The following is a 22,394-nucleotide window of genomic DNA, read 5'->3' on the forward strand; positions in this document are numbered from 1 at the left end:
TAAATGGTGATGAATAGTACATCAATGAATACTGTACATCGATGAATACTGAATACTGTAAGATCAATAGTTTACTGGTGGTAATTTCATATGTCAAATTCAATAGCACTGCACTGTGTGTACATGATACTCAATTGTCCCTTTACCCATCATGAGGTTGCTTCAACCTAGCCTACAATTTAAAGTTTATAATGTAGGTGCACATGTCAAGAGACAAGTTGGAGTGATCAAGGTGACAGCAGTAACACATTCAATACCGCCTTGCACACTCTTGCCCGCATCTAGCTGATCTGGGGTGTAATCATTAGTCCAAACGGTTGCAAAACGTTCCATTTTGAGGAGAGTTTCTATTGGACAAATTCAGGTAGGTCTATCCCGGATTCATTCCTTTTGCTTCCGTTTAAGACATTGTTTTTCAACAGAATCGGCGGAATGAATACACCCCTGATCACCCGCACACACAGTTTACTTTCATAGCAGCCACATGCAAACAGCATCATCACTTTGCTCCTTGTATAATTCCTCCTCTCACATTTTCCCTTTGCTTGCGGACTTCAATGCACAATACAACAGCTGTCTGTGACCAGGCAAAAACACCTCTAAAAGCTAAACCTTCATACCATAACCGCTAACCGCTACACATAGCCTACATCATTATCACCACATTAGCTAATATCATAGGAAACATAGCTACTAGAAATCTCTCTTTGAGTTAACCACTCACCACATTGTATGCACTGCATTGCTAGCTAACTGGAGTTTATGCTTTCAGAAATAGATTCATTCTCAGATCCTTTGATTGGGTGGACAACATCTCAGTTCATGCTGCAAGAGCTCTGATAGATTGGAGGTCATCCTCCGGAAGTTGTCATAATTACTGTGTAAGTCTATGGAAGGGGGTGAGAACCATGAGCCTCCTAGGTTTTGCATTGAAGTCAATGTGACCAGAGGAGGATGGAAACTAGCTGTCCTCTAGCTACATGGTGCTACCCCAGAGAGTGCAGTTGAGGCTACTGTAGTCCTTATTGCAAAACAGTGTGTTTTAGTATATTGTTTGGTGACATATGTATATATTTAGTATATCTTTTATCTAAAAAGGATTACTTTTTAAATATTTCTCTAGTTTAATTTGTATGAAATTCACTGAGTAGGATGGTCCTCCTCTGAGGAGCCTTCACTGGTGTTGATGTATTTAAAGTTATTATGTATTGAACTGGGAATCATTTCAAATGAATTGGTTCTGTTTTCTCCAGGTGTAACAATATTCAGTAAGACCACTTTATCACTAACACAACTCAGTCAACATTTAAACGTTAGAATCATTTTATTTGCTTGTTCCTATAGAGCTCTTATTTGAATTTAATACAGCCACCACTCACATTTTGTTAGGCCTGTGAGTTAACATTATGTACAAGCAACTGGTATGGTTATATCCTCCTAATATGTCTTTAGGAACATTAATGGTTAGATTTCATTTCGAAATCATGTGAATATATTATGCCATTTTATATACATAATCTTCTGGAAAGAATAATCTCTTTAAATGAAAACAAACAATAAGGGCTCATATTGATTTACATTTTGCATAATTCAAACATCATTTGTTCCAGATGTTTTGTTTAATCAACAGAGCCACAATACATGTGTAACGTGAAAACACAGAAGAAGTGTCTTTACCAATGTAGGCTATCTGCATGGTATGTCAACATGGATTGCAAAACAAATAGGGGACAGATGAGGACAGATACATTCTCTAAATTCTCATAGCTGAAACAGAGTTAACCCGTTCCAATTTCCATTCACAAACAACCCCACATACTGTATAACACCTTTATTCATCTTAGTACTTGTTACAAACAATAAGATAGCACATTCCTTAGCCCCCAAATTCCTGAAGGGAGGGGGCTGTAATAGTCATGTTTTGACATACTGGAAAAAATTAAAGGCAACGTTGTTCTTTTAGTAAATACTTTATTACACAATGGGTGTGCAAATGCTCAACAAAAAAAGGTTTCAAAGAGCTCTCAGGCACACCCAGACCCCTCCAACACAAAAACACACACCTGCACACACGTGCGCACACACAGGCATGGGAAGGTTACTTTCTAAATGTAGTCCGTTACAGTTACTAGTTACCCAAACTCAGTAACGGAATCTGATTACTTTGTTACATTTGGATTACTTTCCCCTTAAGAGGCATTAGAAGAAGACAAAAAGGGTCCATCAAAAGCATTTGGTGTGTTATCATAGTGGTCTCTGACTTGTGGTCAGACTTGCTCAAGTGGAACAAACTTAAACTTGCACCTTTTTTCAATGCTGAATTGAATGTCATTGAGAAAACAGAAAGCTATCATTTATTTTTTTGCAAAACTCCTTTCTGAATTTAAAAGTAATCCAAGTTTCTCAAAAGTATCTGTAATCTGATTACAATATTTTTGCTGGTAACGTAACTGACTGCAGTTACAGATTTGTTTGTAATCAGATTACATGTAACTGATTGCATGTAATCAGTTACTCCCCAACCCTGCAGGCGTGCGCACACACACAACATAAAACACTCAGTTTTCATAATGTGCCACACCCAATCAGATTACATGTAACTGATTGCATGAAATCAGTTACTCCCCAACCCCACGGGCGCACACACACATCATAAAACACTGTTTTCATAACATGCCACACCCAAAAGAACCCTGGACCACTCACTCCATAACATAACAAAGTGAAGTCAGAACAAAATGGAGGCTGGACTACCAGAAGTTTCAGTGGTCAATCAGAGGTTATGCCTAGTCTCTATAATCAAAGGCATCCCATGACATTTGGAAGTTAAAGTGGTCGCTCAGGGTCGTACAGGAATGCCAAAGTCCACGTGCAAGTCTCTGATATACAGTTCAGTGAGTACGCTATATGTAGCAATATACAGAGCCTAGTGAAAGTCTACACACCCCTTACACAGTTTTTACATTTTGCTGCCTTCAATTTTTATGTAAAAAATTATTCAATTACATTTTTCCCCTACTGATCTACACAACCTACTCCACAAAAAATATATACAATTTTCTAAATTAATACTAAATAAGAAAACAAAGGTCTCTTGACTGTGTAGGTCTTCATACTTCAGCTTTCATAATTGGTGGAAGTACTTTTAGCAGCAATTACAGTGAATCATTTTGAATTAGATTCCACCAACTTTGCACAGCTTTTAGGGCAATATACATGTATTTCCATTGTTTTTGTCAATATTGCTCAAGCTCAGTCAGTTTTGTTGGGAGTCATTGATGGACAGCGATATTTAAGCCTCATCTCAGATTTTTTTAAGCAGATTTAAGTCAGCACTGAGACTAGACCACTAAGGAACACCCAGCACCTTTTGGAAAGCCATTCTGGTGTGTCTTTTGCATACAAATTCGTGCAACTGTCCCTAAAAATAAAACTCTCTCCCAGGGTTAGGTTTTCAAAAGACTGAGGTAGGTTTTGCTCTAACTTTTTACCTGGGCTTTGCTCCTTTCATATTTCTTTTGATCCTGACAAACTCTGACTTTCAAACATATTTAAGGCAGCATTGAGACTGGACCACTCAGAAACACTCAACTCTTGGAAAGCCATTGTAGTGTTTCAAGTTTCTTTGATCCTGACGAACTCCCCAGCCACTGTCATTCCCAAAATATGATGCTGCCACTATAAAGATCATATTCAATATAGTGTTCTAACTACCATACTTGACCATTCCCTATACCCATCATGAGCTTGCTTCAACCTAGCCTACGAATGAACGTTTATAATGTAGGTGTGCATGTCAAGAAGCAAATTGGAGTAGACAAGGTGACAGCAGCGACACATTCAATACCGCCTTGCACACTCTTGCCTGCATCTAGCTGATCTAGGGTGTAATCATAAGGTGGCTTGGAGTTATTTCTTAACCTCCCCCGGCAGGTAACCTAGTGGTTACAGCGTTGGGCCAGTAACCTAGCAAGGTTGCTAGATCAAATCCCCATGCTGACAAGGAAAAAATCTGTCATTCTGCCCCTGAACAAGGCAGTTAACCCATTGTTCCTAGGCCGTCATTGTAAATAAGAATTTGTTCTTAATTGACTTGCCTAGTTAAATAAAGGTTACATTATGCCTGTATAAAAATGTGTCCCAGACATGCTCATAAATCTCATCGGTAACTGAGGTTCAATCATTGTTTGACATTCACTATCCAACTGAGGGACCTTAGACAGGGGGAGTTGTTATTCAATCACGAGAACCACTACTTTTGCAAACAGACGGATCTCATTCAACAAATTGTCATTTTTTTCATTAAAGTATTTGCTCCTAAAAGTATTTTAGATGTGCAGGAAGGGGTGTGAAGATCTTTGCAATCAAGACCTCTTCGTTTTTTATTAATTTCAGAAAATGTTACATTTTTCTTTCACGTTGAAAATGTGAAGTGGCTTCAAAATACAAATCAAAATCAAATGTATTGGTCACATACACATATTTACCAGATATTATTGCGGGTGAAACTAAATGCTTGTGTAGATCCGTGGGAGAACGTCTCAACGTAATCCCTTTATAGTTTGAATTTTAAGGCAGCAAAATGTGAAAACGGTGCAAAGGTCTGTAGACTTTCACTAGGCACTGTACGCGTCACGAAATACTGTACCTTCTTCACTAAGCAAGTGTTATAGGCACAACAGGAAAAGGCGGTACATCAGGATGTGAATGCAACGAACTCAACATCTCATCAGGTTAAACAAAACAGTTTAGAGAACAGTTTTAATGACGACAATGAAGCACGGCTGAATATATAGCAAGGCCCAGGTCAGTAATCCAGTTCAATCAGGTTCTGAGTTACATATATTATTATTCGCCATGTTCTATACAGTAATAAAGCACATTTGAACATCTGTCCTAACGTACAGCTGAAAACTCCCACAGGTTGCATTGGAATTAAAAACAAAAATGTATGATGTTAGCTAAGTGAGTCTGGGTATGAGTCCAAGATGGCACCATATTCCCTATATAGTGCACTACTTTTGGCCAAAATCATGGGCCATCGTCAAAAGTAGAGCACTATATAGGGAACAGCGTGATCTGTTCCAAAGTATCGTACTATAGGGAATAGGGTGCCATTTTAGACGCAGCCTGGGTGTATCGTTTGGATGAGAAGGATGGTCACGGGACCCTCTGAAGAGGGCAGGAAGGCAGAAGGGTATGCAGCACACAGCGGTTCACAGGCCAGCTATGCAGTTTCACTTGAAACCAAAATGCCATCATGAAATGTCATGAAATTTAACCAAGAGTTACCGTAGGAGAATCAAATCTCCTTTCGACTAGAGTACTCAATACAGTACATCCAAAACATATTAAATTACAATCATAAAACACATACTGATTATTACAAGTAGGAAGTCAGGCATAAATGGACACCCTCTTTGATGAGAATGAAAACAGAACTGTAGAATTAACTATTTTTAGAACTCTTAAAAAGTCCCTTCATGTAAAGGTTTGGAATCGCATGACTCACAAAGGACACTTTGTATCGCACCTGCTAGGCTAGTCCATGTCAGTGAGTCGGCTTTTCTGATGAAAAACATCTACTTTGTGAAGTTTCTAAGGATCATTTAGTACTGAATGCTTGGTCCCAAAGTTAACGGTTTCATTTAAACAGTGACAGAATTATAAGGCATTGAACAGGGAAGGAGAGACAGAATACTGCATTAAAGTGAATGCAGAGGAAGGATTTGGGGAACTGTCATTCCACTGCTACTGATAAAAAATATCCATTATGTAAAATGTTCTATGAGGTATTGCAGCGTATTATTACACAAAATCAACCCGCAACATTTTATGTCAAATTTAGCTACTGCTTAATGGTCAAAATTTCACAAATTGGCCAAACCACAGTTGATATAGTAACTGCTTACTATTCACATGTACAGTAGGATAATACATTTGATTATATCTCAAATCATATCACAGAACAATGGGTTAGGATGATTGATTAGGAAAAAAAGTGTGAAGGCTAGTTGAAAGCTAATGCTCCTAATTTAAAGATCAATTTAACTACTTACATCTTGTAAAAATAAAATAACAAATATGGAACCAAAACACACATACGATCAGGGACCAGTAGCGTTTGGCTTAAGCACACAATATACAGTTAGGGTTTTTATAAACAGGAAGTACCACAAAGGTTTACTTTAAAGTGGCAAACAAAATGCCAACATCTTCTCCTCCAGCCTGTATTCATAATATTAAAAATCTGTTTTCTAAAACATCAGCAGACAAGGAGGAGGATAATTAGCAGAACCTCTTAAAACAGTTAAATTATTCAAATGGCTTTTCCCCATTTTGGCCAGTCAGTGGCTTTTCCACCATTTTGGCCAATCAGTGGCTTGTCCACCATTTTGGCCAATCAGTGGCTTTTCCACCATTTTGGCCAGTCAGTGGCTTTTCCGGAACTGTAGAGCAGCAACGTCTTGTGGTGAGAGTTAGGGTTTCGTCTGCATCCGTCTGTCTGTCTTAAAGGTCGTCCGTCATTTTCAGTAGCTCCAGGAAGGCACCGACGGCCCCGAAATAACCCTGAAAAACACAGAGGGCTCAGGTCAGTTCATTATCTGATCAGGTTATTTGACCAGGATATTATCATCAGCAACCTTGAGATTCCTGCTCAGCACCCAATTGTAACCTATCCAAACATACGCAGATGATCTGTTGTTTAACTTTTTCCTGGTACAATTAGGAGACTAAAACAACAACAAGTGTGCTGCTTGCATAAATGAAGCGTAATTATTTTCACACATTCTATCCTCTCTGCACGCATTCTGACCTTTGAACTGAAGCATGGGGAAACATGTACCAGCCAGGTATTCGTTTGGGGTGGAGATAGCAGAAATGGAGGTGTCTACAGATACGCCATATTATAACCTTGACTTAATTCCCTCATAATTCCATCACCTTCACGCACGAAGAAAGCATGAAAAAGGTTCCAAGTGGAATAACACCAACTCCCCCCCCCGATATAAATAACACCATTCTCCATGCACTGTAATTTACAAATTGATAAAAGCTATTGATAAGAAAGTAATCCGTCCAGATAAGCGGATTGTAAATATAAATGATAATTGTTTCAGATCGACATTTTCTTATGATCGCTGGAGACAAATGTGAAGCCAGTCAGCGAACTGAAAAGCACAGTCAACGTAAGATGCTGTGACGTTAAGCAGAGTTTTTACTGTACGGCCTATTAGCTTGCAGGGACGAAACTTGGAGACGCAACCCAAATTGGTAGCCTACTGGAGCCTAGTTCACGTGATCACAGGGCATCGACATGAGCAATGTCGTGCCAAATTGAACCTTTGTCCACTCTCAAATGTTAAATATATTCTTCAACTTTCTCTGTTTTCTATTTGTAGCCTATCACGTTAAATATTAACCACTATCGGTAGCCACCGTCAGTAATACCCACATACCACAGGAGGTTGGTGGCACCTTAATTGGGGAAGACGAGCTCATAGTAATGGCTGGAACGGAATGAATGATTTCCATGTGTTTGATACCATTCCATTCACTCCATTCCAGCCGTCCTCTCCTCAGCAGCCTCCTGTGTCACATGCATTTATAACTGTCACTTAGTGTTAGTTTCCATTTGTAGCCTACATCATTCCATTCCATCATTAGTTGACCTTTCTTTCCTCTGTCAGGTCCGTGTGGTTGTTCATGAGAGTCACTAGCAATAGTGGATCATATTAGGCTCATATTAATTTGGGACATGTAGCCTATTGGAATCATTATGGAACGCATACCACACGTAGCAGTTTAAACCTGGAGCCTGCCACACGGTTCACCACGACTGGACCGTTGTCATCACAGTTCCACGATTAGTGAGGATTAGAGTAGATTTATAGAACTATTGTTCAACCCCTATTCTACACTTTTTCACCATCCAATATTTCATGGATTGAACAATTGAATATGGCAACTTTCAGGAAGAATCAAACTGTATTTTGATTCACCAATATATGTTGTGCATACACGCTCTCCAAACCAGTTTTTCTTCATTCTAAATAATCAACCTAAATAATCTACAAGATCAGAGTATTTTTGCATCTACCAATTGGTGCGGAAACAGAGACGAATATACATATATTTAGATGGCTTTCTTTCATTGATCTCTAATATTTTGAAACCATTCTTTCAATTTATTCTTGTGAGTCTTGAGAAAAATCGAATTAAAAAGGTACACCATATTTAAAGGGATGGTTTTAGGCAAATGTACTGAAAACCCTATGGAATGAAAACTCCACGATAAAATCTATTGGCCAGCAAGTTGAAGGGTTTTTAGCGGACGTAAGGGAGCCACACCCACAAAGCGTTTTAGACACCTGCACAAGGTAAGTTTAAATACTATTGAGCCAAGCCATAAGACTGCTGAACAATTAATCAAATGGCCGCCCATACCATTTACATAGGGGTAAAGTGACTACCTACATGTACAAATTACCTCGACTAACCTGTACCCCCGCACATTGACTCGGTACCGGTACCTCTGTATATAGCCTCGTTATTGTTATTTTATTGTGTTACTTTTTATTGTATTTTTTTATTTAGTTTATTTAGTAAATATTTTCTTAACACTATTTCATGAACTGCCATGTTGGTTAAAGGCTTGTAACTAATCATTTCACGGTAAGGTCTACCATACCTGTTGTATTCGGCGCATTTGAAGTGCTTAAATAAAAACGCGTAAAAAAGCATAGATTTCCTAAGTCTGAATCGGCCCCTTCGAGTATAGAAACATCCCTCACACTACACATACTTTATAATAGCATTGTGAAGTGACTCAGTGACACTGCCCTTAGATCAACGCATTCCAATATATCGCAAACTACTTACCTCATGCTCTAAGAAGAGAGCTTTTAATTGTCCTTTGGACCAAAAATCCATGGCATAAGCAAGCAGCTTTGTTGAGACAGTATTGATTCTCAGGAAATTCCCAACAAACACCACTCTTTCAATTTTCTGAAAGACAACATTGAACCATTTGTAAACCAGACTTTTTTAGAATGACTGTTTCACAAAGCAAGATAGAATGAGATATTTTAAAAGTAAGATATGTCCACAAAAATATTTGTTTGAAGACCTTGGGCCTGCTCTCAGATTAATAACATAGATGGGTGTCTGGCTGCCATCTAGAGCTCCCAAGTGGCGCAGCGGTCTAAGGCACTGCATCTCAGTGCTAGAGGCATCCCTACAGACCCTGGTTCGATCTCGGGCTGTATCACAACCGGCCATGATTGGGAGTCCCAAAGGGCAGCGCACAACTGGCCCAGCGTCGTCCGGGTTAGGATTTGGCCTGGTGTAAAATAATAATTTGTTCTTAACTGACTTGCCTAGTTAAATAAAATAATTAAAATGAAATAGGGGAGAGAACCTGAAGTAACAGCAGCAGTAGAATCTGTCTTAAGCTTCAGTGACTCAGCAGCAAGGGAGAGAAAGGTTGAGCAATAGCCAATAACGAATGGCTCAACTTCTGTTAATTACATAGTTACGGGGCTGCCAGAATGACAAGACTACTCATTCTAAATAACAATCCACCAAAGCAAAAAAGCGGTGCACTGTGCAGGGACGTCATAAGACTTCCTCCAATTCATACACTGTACTCTACATGCATAGGTAGCTAGAAAGCTGAATAAAATGTACACAGTCCAAACACACCGAACTAAGAGGTTAAATGCACCAGAGCTCAGAAAAAGCCCCCCTAAGGTTCTATCTGCAAAAAGATGATTCTGAGATAATTGGCTTTAATGTTCCGAAACCTCATTGGTTTGAATGGTGTCAGCAATTTTATCTTGTACCCTTTTGAACTTAACAACTTGAAATGAGCTATTTAGAGTACCATATACTGTAGGTAGAGAACATCGTACAGAACAAGGCTATGTCAATAACTACATTTTGACAAAAATGCAGATAGAAACTTATAGTCTCAAGCTCTTGATTTGTGTCAGAAAGCACACTGTTGTTGTTCTGTGTGCTTTGATAGCCCTGTACAATGCTGCTTGATCTCCATGCCACAAGGCAACACTGTAAAGAAGCTGAAAGCACACAGAGTCCATTCCCATTATCCATCACACTGGCTGTCCACTTCACTCCTTTGTTTTATGATGAAAGAAAATAACTTTGTGAGAACTTTTACCCTTCTGTCACACCCCAGTGTGCTACAGGTAACTGACAAAATAAAGGAAACAGCAACAAAGTGTTTCCATTATTCTTTTCAGTTACGTGTATAGTCACACTATTAGAATGATTCAACGACGAAAATGGAATTTGATCGCTAATGTGACAACAATCTTTGCCTTTGTACCTCATTAACCGCACACATACGAGCAATAGAGCCAATGTTGTTGGTGATGGTGACGAGAGTGGCTCGGGCTAGGTCCTCCTTACTGATGCTGTCACGCTTCTCCTTGCTCATCATATGACCAAAACTGCAATAAATGAATGAATTGGGTTAGTTTCCATAATACTCTGTTTTCAAAGCATACGGTTACTTGAGGTATTAGTTAAATTAAACTTCACCTAGATGCAACAGTAGACCCCTGGAGACCGAAGCGTTCATAGTCTCCTCCGTAGATGTCCTTCACCAGTTTGTCCACGTTGCTGCTGTCTCCCTTCGCCGCCATTTCCAGGGCCTCCTCAAATGTCTCGCAGCCAGTCAGCAAGCAGCATAGGCCTAGGAACGTCCCACCTCCCAAACTGCGGGGGACAGGCAATTATGTGAGCCACTACTCTATGGGTTGTACACATCTGTTTAGCTTGCAGGAAACAACCCACTGGGCACAGACATAATTTCTACGTCTAGTTTTGGTTTACATTTGGTTGAGTTGTCAACTAACGTGAATTCAATGTGAAAACAAAACAAAAAATGGCACTGTGTCATTGGATTTAGGTAGAAGTTTGGTGAAAAAACTAAATTCCCTTTGATTACTTTTTTTAAATCCATACATTTTCCCACTTTGATTCAACGTTTAATAAGATTATATAAAAACATTGAATTTTTTGTTGAATTTACATGGAAACAACACTGATTCAACCAGTTTTTTCGCAGTTGTAAAGTTATATGACTAAGTTATGAACCATGGTAACTTATCTACACTCAAAACATGAATACATCGAATACAGAAGGATGCGAGCAAAGGTATTGTGACAGAACTGTGTTATCAGATCAAATACATACAGCTATCATGACATTGAATGACACATGATTACCTTAGTTTGCCTAGAAGCAACAGATTACATTTGTTTACCTGGTGCCTGTGACCCGTTTGTAGTTGTCCTTCGAATAGACTGCCAGCATGCTGACGCCTGAGCCAATGTTTACCAACAACATGGGGAAGGGGTTGTCAAGGCAACACGTTTTCTTGACACAGTTCTCACTCTCGGGGTCGGAGGGGTTCTCGAAAAAGTAGCACTCTGGATGGCCATTGAACCCCACAGAGTCCACATAGAGAAGACCCTGGATGAGACAGTCCAGTTCATCCAGCTTCTGGAGCTTTAGGTTGGCGATCTGGGAGATGGAAAGCAGAAGATGTATAAGACTATAGGGCAGGAGTAGAAACTGGAGTGGTTTTGATATGCAATGGTAACTGCTCCAAGTTTGAGCATGATCTGTCTGTAACTAGACCAGGCGAGTCTGAACCAACTACATACATCAACTCTCATCTAATCACATGAGAAACCATGTTGCCTTCAATGATCATGCCATGCAATCTTTAACTGACTAATGACACATGTAGTAACATGCAATAACAAACAAATTCCCATCATCTGTCACTATCAGTCAGTCTCCCTGTCTGACAACACCCAATAGTTCCTCCAACCATCACACACCGTCCTAAAGTCGTCCTCAAACTTGTAGGCCCCTCCGCCAGTGGCGCAGAGTGTGGTGTGCAGGCTGGAGAAGTTCTTATCTCGGCCCATCTGGATGAAGCCTAGCATGTCCTGGGTGGGGAAGCGGATGAAGTGCAGGTTTCCCTTCCGGCCGCACATGGTTAGGTTCTTGAGCTCCAGGTGGACGTCGCGGATGCCCGTGTTGCCGTAGGCCACGTTGGAGGTCAGGAAGTGGCGGATGCTCTTCAGGCTCTCCACCTCCTCCTCCTCCGCCGTGAAGTCCTTGGGCTCGAAGTAGACCAGCTTCACCAGGGTGCCGCCGATGTCCATCCCAAACCAGGGGAAGGCTGGAATAGAAAACAAAAGGTTTTTTAAGAGATTAATTGGAGCTTGGTCACCGTTGTCTGTAGAAAAGTACTGTTTAGCTCTTTAGAAGTTATGTAAAATTATGTTTCAACAAATGGATACACAAGCTCTCAAAAGAGAGGGCTCTAGTGTTCTGTCTGTCACAACTAAGCTATTGCTCCATATAGGTCAGGCCTACCAATCAACCATGCAGACCTATGTTGCATTTTCTAACTTGATTTCACTGAAGACGAAACCATCCTGTCATACTATGCACACATCATATCTTATAAGCGATCACTGACATTTTCCTCTCTCTTTTGGAGAGAGGGAGGAAGGGAGGGAGAGAGGGGGAAGGGAGAGGGGAGGAAGGGGGTCCTCAAATTCACAGCAGTGTGTTCATTCTGCAACAAAAGCTGAGGGCTTTGTTGCCATGGAAACACCAGCATGGAGAGAAGATTGCCTGGAGAGTCTGCCCAACCCTCAATTTACTACTGAGTGTACAGTAAAATGAATACTGTATGTAGTCAATACACAGGCAGGCAAACTGGTTCCTTCCCCCTGGCTTTTCAATCAATAGCACTTAATTTGACAGAGGGGTGTAAAGTCCCTTATGGCTCATTCCACAAACCAGACCGGTTACATTCAACTCTGTGCAAAGCTACAGAATAACTGTAACCAAAACGCTCAGGTGCTTAAGAGTCCAATTTGAGATGTAATTGTTGATATCAGAGGTGTAATGGTGGTGCAATCTGGGTTGGACAATCAATTTCTAGTAGAAGAACCTGATAAAATTGATGTATTGATCTGTGTAAATGTGTGAGTATATACTCTGGAATCTTTACTGACTTAATCACCCGATTTCAATACATCGGTTAGTGGTGCTACAGACAGATCTTGCTTTGCAATCTGTCATTTTACAGAGGAGATATTTGACTGAATGTTTCCATTTATGCCACTCTACCACTCCTTCTCAGTTAATGTCTGAGCCCAGTCTCAATTGCTTTCGTGAGCTTTTTCTCTCACTGCCCTGAGTTTAAGACAAGGGTTTAGCTATCTTGGAATTAACAACATTTCCAAGAACTTTACTTTCAAGAATCTGATTTCTTATTAACTTTTTGAAATATAAGAAATAGCGCAATAACATTTCCAATAACCTTTTTGAGGAATAGCAACTTTGCTTAACTTTCTTCTTAAGTCTATAGTTAAAGAAAAAATGACAGTTAAGAAGAAATGTCTTAAGGAGGTTTTGTGAATCTTGGCCCAGGGCTGTAACCAGGGCCCAGATTCACAAAACACTTCTTACGTAAAAACGTAAAAAAGTTCTTAAGAAACAAAAAGAAGTTCATAGGATAGTTTGTGAGTTCAATTCCTCAACAATATCTTAAGATTTTATGATTTTCTTACAACCTCAAATATCTCTTACAAATCTTCTTAAGATGTGTGTTGCTAGGCAACCATTTTAGCTAGCTATCTAGCTAGCAATGGCAATCATACTAGCATATGTCTTACTGAGACTACTGTTCTAAAACATGTTCTTGGGTTTAAAATAAACCATGCTGAAACTTGCAGATGAGGTTTGTGAGTGAATTAAACATGTTCAATTGCTTTCATTAGCTTTTTTCTCACTGCCCTGAGTTTAAGACAAGGGTTTAGCTATCTTGGAATTAACAACATTTCCAATAACTTTTATTTTCAAGAATCTGATTTCTTCTTAACTTTTTGCTTAAGGAGAAACATAAGAAATAGTGCAAGTACATTTCCAAAAACCTTTTTTGTGGAATAGCAACTTTGCTTATCTTTCTTCACAAGTCTATAGTTATGGAAAAAATAACAGTTAAGAAGAAATGTTTTCCTAAGAAGGTTTTGTGAATCTGGGCCCTGGAAGCCAGGGCACCGTGACTGGCAGCACTTATAGGTGAAAGGTGTGTTTATTCCCCCACCCAGAGAGCAAAGTTCTCAGCAGCTAGTCAAAGTAGAGCCTTACAGTGGTCACACTCACATGAATGTGCAACAAAAGTCAAGGATTTAACGCCATACATTTTCATAGTTGAGTGACTGGCACAGCATAGCTCCATTTGCTATTCAGTTTCTTGCACATAAGGGGAACTACCAATAAGCCGACATCAGCAAAGCATATTATGCTTATTCGATTGATCATACTGGAGGGCAGAGGAGGCTGGTGGGAGGAGCTATAGGAGGACAGGCTCATTGAAATGGCTGTAATGGAATAATTGGAACGGTATCAAACGGATCAAACATATGGAAACCGCGATTGACTGTTCCATTGATTCCATTCCAGCCATTACAATGAGCCCGTCCTCCTATAGCTCATCCCACCAGCCTCCTCTGCTGGAGGGAAAACATGTGTATTTGTCTTCATGCCAAGTGCATTTTATCAACTTGCAGCTATTGTTCACAATCACTACTATTCAATGATATAGTAGAAGCTGTCTGTTTGGATTCCAGACATATATGAACAGTGCCCAGAGGAACACAGACAAGCCAGCATAGCGTAGCAACCTCTTGGACTAATGGTTGAGCTGCATGCATTCCCCACACAGATAATAAAACAGCCAAATCATTCCAGACGCCCGCCCAAAGTATAGCATTGCAGTATTCAAGAAATTAGGAAAATTGCTGTTTGTCCGCTGAGATTTGATTCAGCCAAGGTAGCAAGACATGTTAATATGCAAATAAAAGTAAGCAAATAAGTACATTTCAGCCCTTTAAAATACAATACAGTAGAAACTCTTACCTGGTTTTTTAACAATAAGCTTCATTGTGATCCTCAGGTCAAAGTGCTTATGGTCAAAGAAACTTCAATCCAATACTTGGGCTATAAGTAGTAGTATCACTCAATCAGCCCTATTGCATTGTGGCATGATGTCGTCGCAGCAATAAAGCAGGCTACACTTAACTGACATGGTGAGTGACAAACTTGTTTTACAGTGTTACAGTGGAAACAGAGAAACATACTGTGCTGTTAATAAAGCTGGTGTCTCTGTTTGTTTCTTCAGCCAACCCCCTTAAGCAAGTACTGACGGCTGATTGGTCAAAAGGAGCTGGCTGTCATATCAGCAGCGATTTCAGCACACCTGCTGACTTTAAAACGACCAATGAAATGGTTCAACGGACAACATCAAAGATCTCACAATAGCAAGGGGGAGGGAGGATACACCTCATGTTCTATTACCGGGAGTGTTACATTGTGTCAAATAATATGATTGTCGTATTAGTATATGATAAACATGTTTATAAACAATACATAATTACTTATTTATGGTGCTTGATTCTTATTATTTGTGCATTTCTCATAAATAGCTGGAATGTAGTTTGAGGATACAGGAATAGGCCTACAAATAACTTCTCCACATAGGCCGACAGGCCGATTATTCGTTACAGAAGCAGTATACATTGGGGAATTGGGCGGGTAGGCTTGCTTATTGACATTCTTGGCAAAGCCTTGCAACACAAAGCGATATTCTATCATGCAGCAGCAAGTCTGACTGGTTCATTGTTTCATGGAAAAAGAGATGCCACCATAGAAAATCCAGGCGATCTTCACTTTCGATGTGTAATATCGGAAACACCGAATTATGTGCAATCAATGATTTGACAGAAAACCCTGCTGTGCTTGGCATTTATGACAGGATGCTTAGAAAGTGTAGGCAGACTTGACCGAATGTGTACATCCGACATGACAGTTAGCATTGAGGCTCAAACATTGTATTAACATTGTATTCTACTTACGCGGTCTACTCTTCTTGCCAGAATCCATTCTTCTTCTGAATCTACACCGCTTTGGAGGCGACCCATTACTATGGACGTCTTCCTGGACCTGAAGATCGTGGAAATGTTCAATTCCATTATGGCCACTACTACTACTACTACTACTACTACTACTACTACTACTACTACTACTACTACTACTACAACAGCCGCCACTGGTACTGGTTCCATTTGAACCTAAGGCACTGCAGCTCCCGTTGCCAGTTTGTGTAGGATGGAATCCATTTGTCAAACCATTATCTTGGCAAACGCCTGTTCTTTTCTGATCCGATGCTTTGCCATTAACGTTATCCATTTTTTGGGGCGCAGGGAAAGCACTAGCGGGCAGTTTCAGACAATTAATCCGCTTTCCTCCGCGATGTTTCTTCAAAAGGACCGATGTCAGGCTATTTGGTAAATATCTATTGCGACAGAAAATAATGATGGCCCTTGCGTCGAAGTGGATAGTGGAACAATGCAACAACTACTAGGACGTTCGGCTGAGGTCACTGTCGTTCATTTTGCTTCTTCATGCTCATCTCCTGCAGCAGCTTCCGAGTTAACCAGCCGGCAGCCTACGTCATTGTACAGGCTGTTTCGTAGATCCCCCAAATGTTCCCTGGGGGAAAATAATTACATTTTTAAACTTCACTTATTACCATCTCCCATGGTCCAAATCAGTTGAAGTTACACATGAACTGACTGGGCTAAATGGACAGTTTATTAGCCTACTGTGTAATTATCTTGTAGTGTAGCCTATCAAGAACTGGGCTAATTAATTGCATTGTTACTCTGTAAGCCTAATAGGAACAATGTAACACGTATCATTACAATAGGCAACATTGTAGTCTACCTACAAGTAGGCCTAATAATTATATTGGTTACCCAGAAGCAAAACTCTCTCGCGAAAATATAATCTGTCCACGAGAATATGTCCACGAGAGATTAGCCTAATAAGGACACAGGGGTTTCCCAGTAAAAAAAAAAAAAAACATAAACAGACAAAATAGCTAGCCCACATTTCTGAAGTCTTTAAAGTGGCAATCCGCAGACAATAACAATAACAAAGCCTGTTTTGGTAAAAACCTGAGGGATGACCATCCATTATATAAAAATTATAGTTTTAACCATGGTATGAGGCTATACAGTGTTTGTTTAGATTTACTTTGTTTACATACATTGGAGTGTAACAATCTTATATTTCGGGTTCTGATGGAGTATGACAGTTGAACTAAATTAATTCGGCATATCAAAATTATATTCTTCAAGAATCAATATGTAGACCTATATAATTAATTTATAAGTCCCCCAAAAATGTATGCAGCAACTACAGATTGCCACTTTAAGATTACGCCCCTTGTCATGTAAATATATCAATCCTAAATATAATAAAATCACTATTTGTCTGTGTGAAAAAATGTGGATATTGTAAAAACATTTTGACCTATAATAAAGCCTCAGGATGGCGCCAAAGTGCATAAATCTGATACTCTCTCGCGATCTCTCTCAATTAAATTCAATTCAAGGGGCTTTGTTGGCATGGGAAACATATGTTTACATTGCCAAAGCAAGTGAAATGGATAAAGAAAAGTGAAATAAACAATAAAAAGTCAACAGTTAACAGTAAATTTTCTCTCTCTCTCCCTCTCTCACACACACATGCATGCACACACAAACACTAGCTATAATTGGTAAAATAATAACAATAAGGTGTTGCTCCATTCTAAAAACCCAAATAAACTGTAAACTTCTGTGAATAATTTCCAACTAGACTGTTTGTCACTAGTTAGCACAGCCACAAAGTCAAAATTGTCTATATCCCAAAAATTCATGGTCTTAATTTAAGGTTAGGATTAGGCATACGGTTAGCAGTGTGGATAAGGTTAGGGTTAAGGTTAGGTTCAATATCTGATTATAAGAAGAGAAATTGTAGAAATAGCCGGGGTTTAGCCATAATTATGACTTTGTGGCGACGATTAACTAGGCTAGCCTACACCTCTGCGGGTTCTTCTGACGTCACCCCGGTATATTTTCCTCTAGTCTAGCCGATACAACATTTCCAGAGTTCTTTGCTGCGCTAGCCACTCTCGTGATGGTCACCATTGAACCGCATTACATTTTACAATGTATTACAAACCAAGCTTGTTAACCGGAGTCTGTTTATCCTATTAATTTAGTCTATCCCATTAACCTGCTGCCTTGGCGCGGCTGCGTGGATAACGGTACTACAGGGACTAGTAATTTGGGGAAATTATGGAAAAGACAAATGAATCAATGAAGTTGGGGGGAATAATCCTTGTGCATTGATGGATTCCCAATGCATTATTAATAACGGATTAATATATAAGAATGGAACCAATTAAATCTTGTTAATCTCATGAGATCATCTTTGACCAAAGACCTGATGAAGGAACTTGCCAGGACCAGTATGACTACAGCGGGGATGGATCTGCGTCTGCTGAGGGCGCACCAAACAACCACTGCAACTTTGCCAATTCTGAGCCCCACGGAAAATGACACGACATGCGGGATGCAGATTCTCAGCCACGGGAATGTGGAGAAGGTTCTTATCGGAGGAGTTCTCACTGTGCTCACCATTTGCGGGAACTTACTTGTGGTGATATCCGTGTGCTTTGTGAAGAAGCTGAAGCAGCCCTCCAATTATCTCATCGTCTCCCTGGCGGTCGCGGACCTGTCTATAGCGGTGGCGGTGATGCCTTTTGTCAGCATCACGGACCTCATCGGGGGGCAGTGGATCTTCGGACAGGTGTTCTGCAACGTTTTTATTGCCATGGACGTGATGTGTTGCACTGCATCAATCATGACCCTGTGTGTAATAAGCATAGACAGGTGAGTCAAGATGCAGTCTCGACTCCCTAATAAAACCAATAAATTGCAAATGTTCATATTTTTTCTTCCCCAAACCATTATTTATCCAGGTTAGTCTCATTTATAAGAAAAGTCAACAGCAATTAGCACCAATGAACAGATTTGCTTATGTTTTTTTTATTCAACCATTGATGAAAAATTGAGAATGGATTATTGTATCTATACCAACCATGTCAACCCTATACCAGGGGTGACCAACCCTCCTCTTCAGTTTCTGGGGGAAGGTGCAGGTTTTTACTGTAGCCCTGCTCTAACACACCTGCTTCTAATCAGCTGCTCATCAGGACCTTGATTAGCATAATCAGGTGCGTTAGAGAAGGGCTGGAGCAAAAGCCTGCACTGCAGCAGGCTGCACTGCAGCAGGAAGATGATTGGCCACCCTTTGATCTACAGTATACCAGGGGTATTCAACTTTTGCCCTACGAGGTCCAGAGCCTGCTGGTTTTCTGGCCTACCTGATAATTAATTGCACCCACCTGGTGTCCCAGGTAAGTCAGTCCCTGATTAGAGGGAAACTGAAAAAACACAGTGGAACTGGCTTCGAGGTCCATAGTTGAGTTTGAGGAATCTATACTATCCTGTGATTACTTTGTCAATCATATTACTTCCATCAGAGACTTCTCAATATTTAAAACAAATCTCTTTGCCGTTACAGGTACCTAGGCATAACTAAACCCTTGACCTACCCTGTGCGACAGAGTGGGAGATGCATGGCCAAAATAGTTCTGTCTGTGTGGCTGCTGTCAGCCTCCATCACCCTTCCCCCGTTGTTCGGCTGGGCCCAGAACGTCAATGACGACAAGGTGTGTCTAATCAGCCAGGACGTGGGCTACACTATCTATTCCACCGCTGTCGCGTTCTACATCCCCATGTCGGTGATGTTGATGATGTACTACAACATCTACCGAGCGGCCAAGGTGAGTGCCGCCAAGCACACCATCCAAGGCTTCCCCAAGGTGGAGGACGAGCGTAACAGTGTTGACTGCGTGGCTGCGGCCCTTAAGCTCCAGAAGGAGGTAGAGGAGTGCGCCAGTTTCTCTCGTCTGCTGAAGAACGACAGGAAGAACATCTCCATCTTCAAACGGGAACAGAAGGCGGCCGCCACCCTGGGCATCGTGGTGGGGGCCTTCTCCGTCTGTTGGCTGCCCTTCTTCCTTCTGTCCACTGCCAGGCCCTTCATCTGCGAGCCGGAGTGTAGCTGCGTTCCCCTCTGGGTGGAGAGGTTCCTGCTCTGGCTGGGCTACGCCAACTCCCTCATCAACCCCTTCATCTATGCCTTCTTCAACAGGGACCTGAGGACCACCTACCGTAACATCCTACTCTGCAGGTACAGGAACATCAACCGCAAACTCTCCGCCGCCAGCATGCACGAGGCCCTCAAACTGGCTGAGAGACCAGATCTGGTGATCTAGCTAGAACAGTGTTTCTTAAACTTCTCGTTTCACTCACAGAGACCGGCAAGCTATGGTTTGGATGAAAAATTGTATTTGACATTTGACTAAATTGAGGCAGATAACCCCCTGGACCAGTCAGCAAACATTGCTCTAGACTGAGGAATCCTATTCAGTTCATGAGTAGAGGAAGGCTATATAAATGTATAGAAAATAACTGTTATTATTGTTCACACCTGGCACACACAAGAACATTAGCTCCACATTTTGTCAGGTTATTGGGACAGACCCAAACCAACCGTCAGATTACAATGTTCCCTAAATCGATTATTTTCAATCGAGTGTTCTGATAGGCATTCTGAATGGCTGTTCTTCTGCAGTTTAGAGCACACTGTCAGAAATTAAATGTTAGATGACGGTGAAATGCAGAGAACATTTTTAGATAGCATGGCACACTCTTGTATTGGATGAGAGGAGAAATAATAGGCTATGGCTGTGGTAGGACAAATGACGCCGTCATGTTATTTTGTTAGATATATCACTGTGTATTTGGTACTTGAAAATCACACTCGATGCATAAAGTTTGTGTGAGAAATGTATTTCAAAAAATAATAAGAAGAAACATTTTAAAGTTAAACAATATGCACCACAGATGGTGAGCCATGGTTTCAGTAATGTATATTGAGTAACAGGTAAATTAATTGTTTTATGGTGTGTTCAATGAACCACCTTCGAAACCATTTGTGAAATTGTAATTATTATGTGTAGAATATTGAACAACCTCAAAGTCATGCAACACAATTATGTTAGTAACATATTTATATCTGCTTGACAGTTGGTCATATGGACATATTTCGTCAAATGTACCATGCACTTTAGAGCATAACTAGTTTTGAGCCTTCAGCAGGGCACTTAGCCCTAATTGCTCCTGTAAGTCGCTCTGGTTAAGAGCATCTGCTAAATGACTCAAATGTACATGTTGATATGATAAGAACTGGGATTAACCCTTCATTGTACAGCACATACTGTGAATATATTTTATCAATATTTTAGTATTTGATCAGTCATATTAAGCTAGGCTTTTTTCAAGTATACTGAAATATTCAATGTCCAATATATATTTCAAGTATATTCAAGTATATTGTAGAGAAAAACCTTATGTTGATAGGGATGACATTGGCCAAGGTTGGGTGAATAATCGTACATAAATGTTTGATTGTAATTGTTTTGATTTGTTTATTTATTCCAGATGTTTTTATTTTTATTTAAATAACATATCTGAGAACGAGAAGGAACAGGTTGTACAGTATGTAGGAACATTATATATTTTTAGAAGTAGTTTTTGTTCTACCTTATAGTTTTGCGTTACACTATTGATCAAATGTAACTATTAGAAATGGCTTATATTTTACGTCAAAATACACTAGGTCAACACATCATGCTACAACTCTAAATTGTGTTAATTTGACAGTGACGTGCTAGACTATGTGCTTGTTTCATGCCAAAGCTCAGTCAAACACTGTAGTAAATGTTGAAGCACCAAAAGGAACACAATGTACTAAAAGAGACCAGGGGATCATAGATGATCACAAGCTTTAATTTGGAAACATGCTGGGCTGGCCTCAGAGGGGATCAGTATTATTATTATAACCAAGGCATGAATTGTCTTGCTAGGAGGGGGAGGGGGGCACTTGACTTCAGGGAACACACAGCTTCCACGTGAGTCAATGCATCTGAAGCAATTGGCTTGGCTATTTCTTTGAAGTGGTATTTGTTTTGAGGTGTGAATCATAGACCAGCGAGGGATAGCTAGCTTATAGTATTTTTATTATCTTGTGGTTAAATCTAAAACTAAAACGTTCCTCTTATGCACCCTGTGGATCAGGAAAAAAAAGCAATTAGGATTTAGACAAATCTGCTGTAAGGGAGGATTTTGGCTAGCTCCATTCTCCTGTGCTAAGATGTGAACAGAGCTACCATTGAAACACATAGAAACTTAAAACAACTATGGCATCATGATGAGGCTGTGGAACTGAAAGATATTACCACAACTCGAAAACCACATGGGAGAACTATTAAAGCCATTTAAATAGCTTTCCAAAGGAAAGACTTGAGGAAAAA

At 40.2% G+C, this 22,394-nt stretch overlaps 2 protein-coding genes across 4 annotated transcripts; one reads left to right on the plus strand and one right to left on the minus strand.

The window, feature by feature from the left end:
* Positions 1 to 4,361: 4,361 nt before the first annotated feature.
* On the minus strand, positions 4,362 to 16,546 carry pank1b (pantothenate kinase 1b). Of its 3 annotated transcripts, none has more exons than XM_029705297.1 (7): positions 15,976 to 16,544; positions 11,878 to 12,224; positions 11,295 to 11,554; positions 10,567 to 10,743; positions 10,352 to 10,475; positions 8,884 to 9,009; positions 4,362 to 6,570 (listed from the first exon to the last, which is right to left on the minus strand). In XM_029705297.1, exons 1-7 carry the CDS (start codon positions 16,307 to 16,309, stop codon positions 6,511 to 6,513), a joined length of 1,428 nt encoding a protein of 475 aa, XP_029561157.1. In that variant the 5' UTR covers positions 16,310 to 16,544; the 3' UTR covers positions 4,362 to 6,510. The 3 variants fall into 3 exon arrangements, with proteins under 3 accessions (XP_029561157.1, XP_029561167.1, XP_029561176.1); XM_029705307.1 differs by lacking the exon at positions 15,976 to 16,544 and adding an exon at positions 14,981 to 15,221; XM_029705316.1 differs by lacking the exons at positions 4,362 to 6,570; positions 8,884 to 9,009; positions 10,352 to 10,475; positions 10,567 to 10,743 and having other exon boundaries at positions 11,291 to 11,554; positions 15,976 to 16,546.
* Positions 16,547 to 18,433: 1,887 nt separating this feature from the next.
* LOC115148517 (5-hydroxytryptamine receptor 7-like) lies at positions 18,434 to 21,710 on the plus strand. Its single transcript, XM_029690467.1, has 2 exons — positions 18,434 to 18,843; positions 19,538 to 21,710. Exons 1-2 carry the CDS (start codon positions 18,437 to 18,439, stop codon positions 20,292 to 20,294), a joined length of 1,164 nt encoding a protein of 387 aa, XP_029546327.1. The 5' UTR covers positions 18,434 to 18,436; the 3' UTR covers positions 20,295 to 21,710.
* Positions 21,711 to 22,394: the final 684 nt, after the last annotated feature.

Source organism: Salmo trutta, chromosome 2 (genome assembly GCF_901001165.1).
Source record: "Salmo trutta chromosome 2, fSalTru1.1, whole genome shotgun sequence".
Lineage (NCBI taxonomy): Eukaryota > Metazoa > Chordata > Actinopteri > Salmoniformes > Salmonidae > Salmo > Salmo trutta.

Bases quoted from the DNA above. Each gene is read 5' to 3' on its own strand.
- pank1b (XM_029705297.1), bottom strand. From the start codon at position 16,309: ATGGATAACGTTAATGGCAAAGCATCGGATCAGAAAAGAACAGGCGTT. The intron at 11,555-11,877 runs GTGTGTGATGGT...TCCATCTCCCAG, and splicing joins TTGAGGACGACTTTAGGACG to ATCGCCAACCTAAAGCTCCA. The intron at 9,010-10,351 runs GTACAAAGGCAA...GTTGTCTTTCAG, and splicing joins GTATGTGTGCGGTTAATGAG to AAAATTGAAAGAGTGGTGTT.
- LOC115148517 (XM_029690467.1), top strand. From the start codon at position 18,437: ATGGATCTGCGTCTGCTGAGGGCGCACCAAACAACCACTGCAACTTTG. The intron at 18,844-19,537 runs GTGAGTCAAGAT...TTGCCGTTACAG, and splicing joins TGTGTAATAAGCATAGACAG to GTACCTAGGCATAACTAAAC.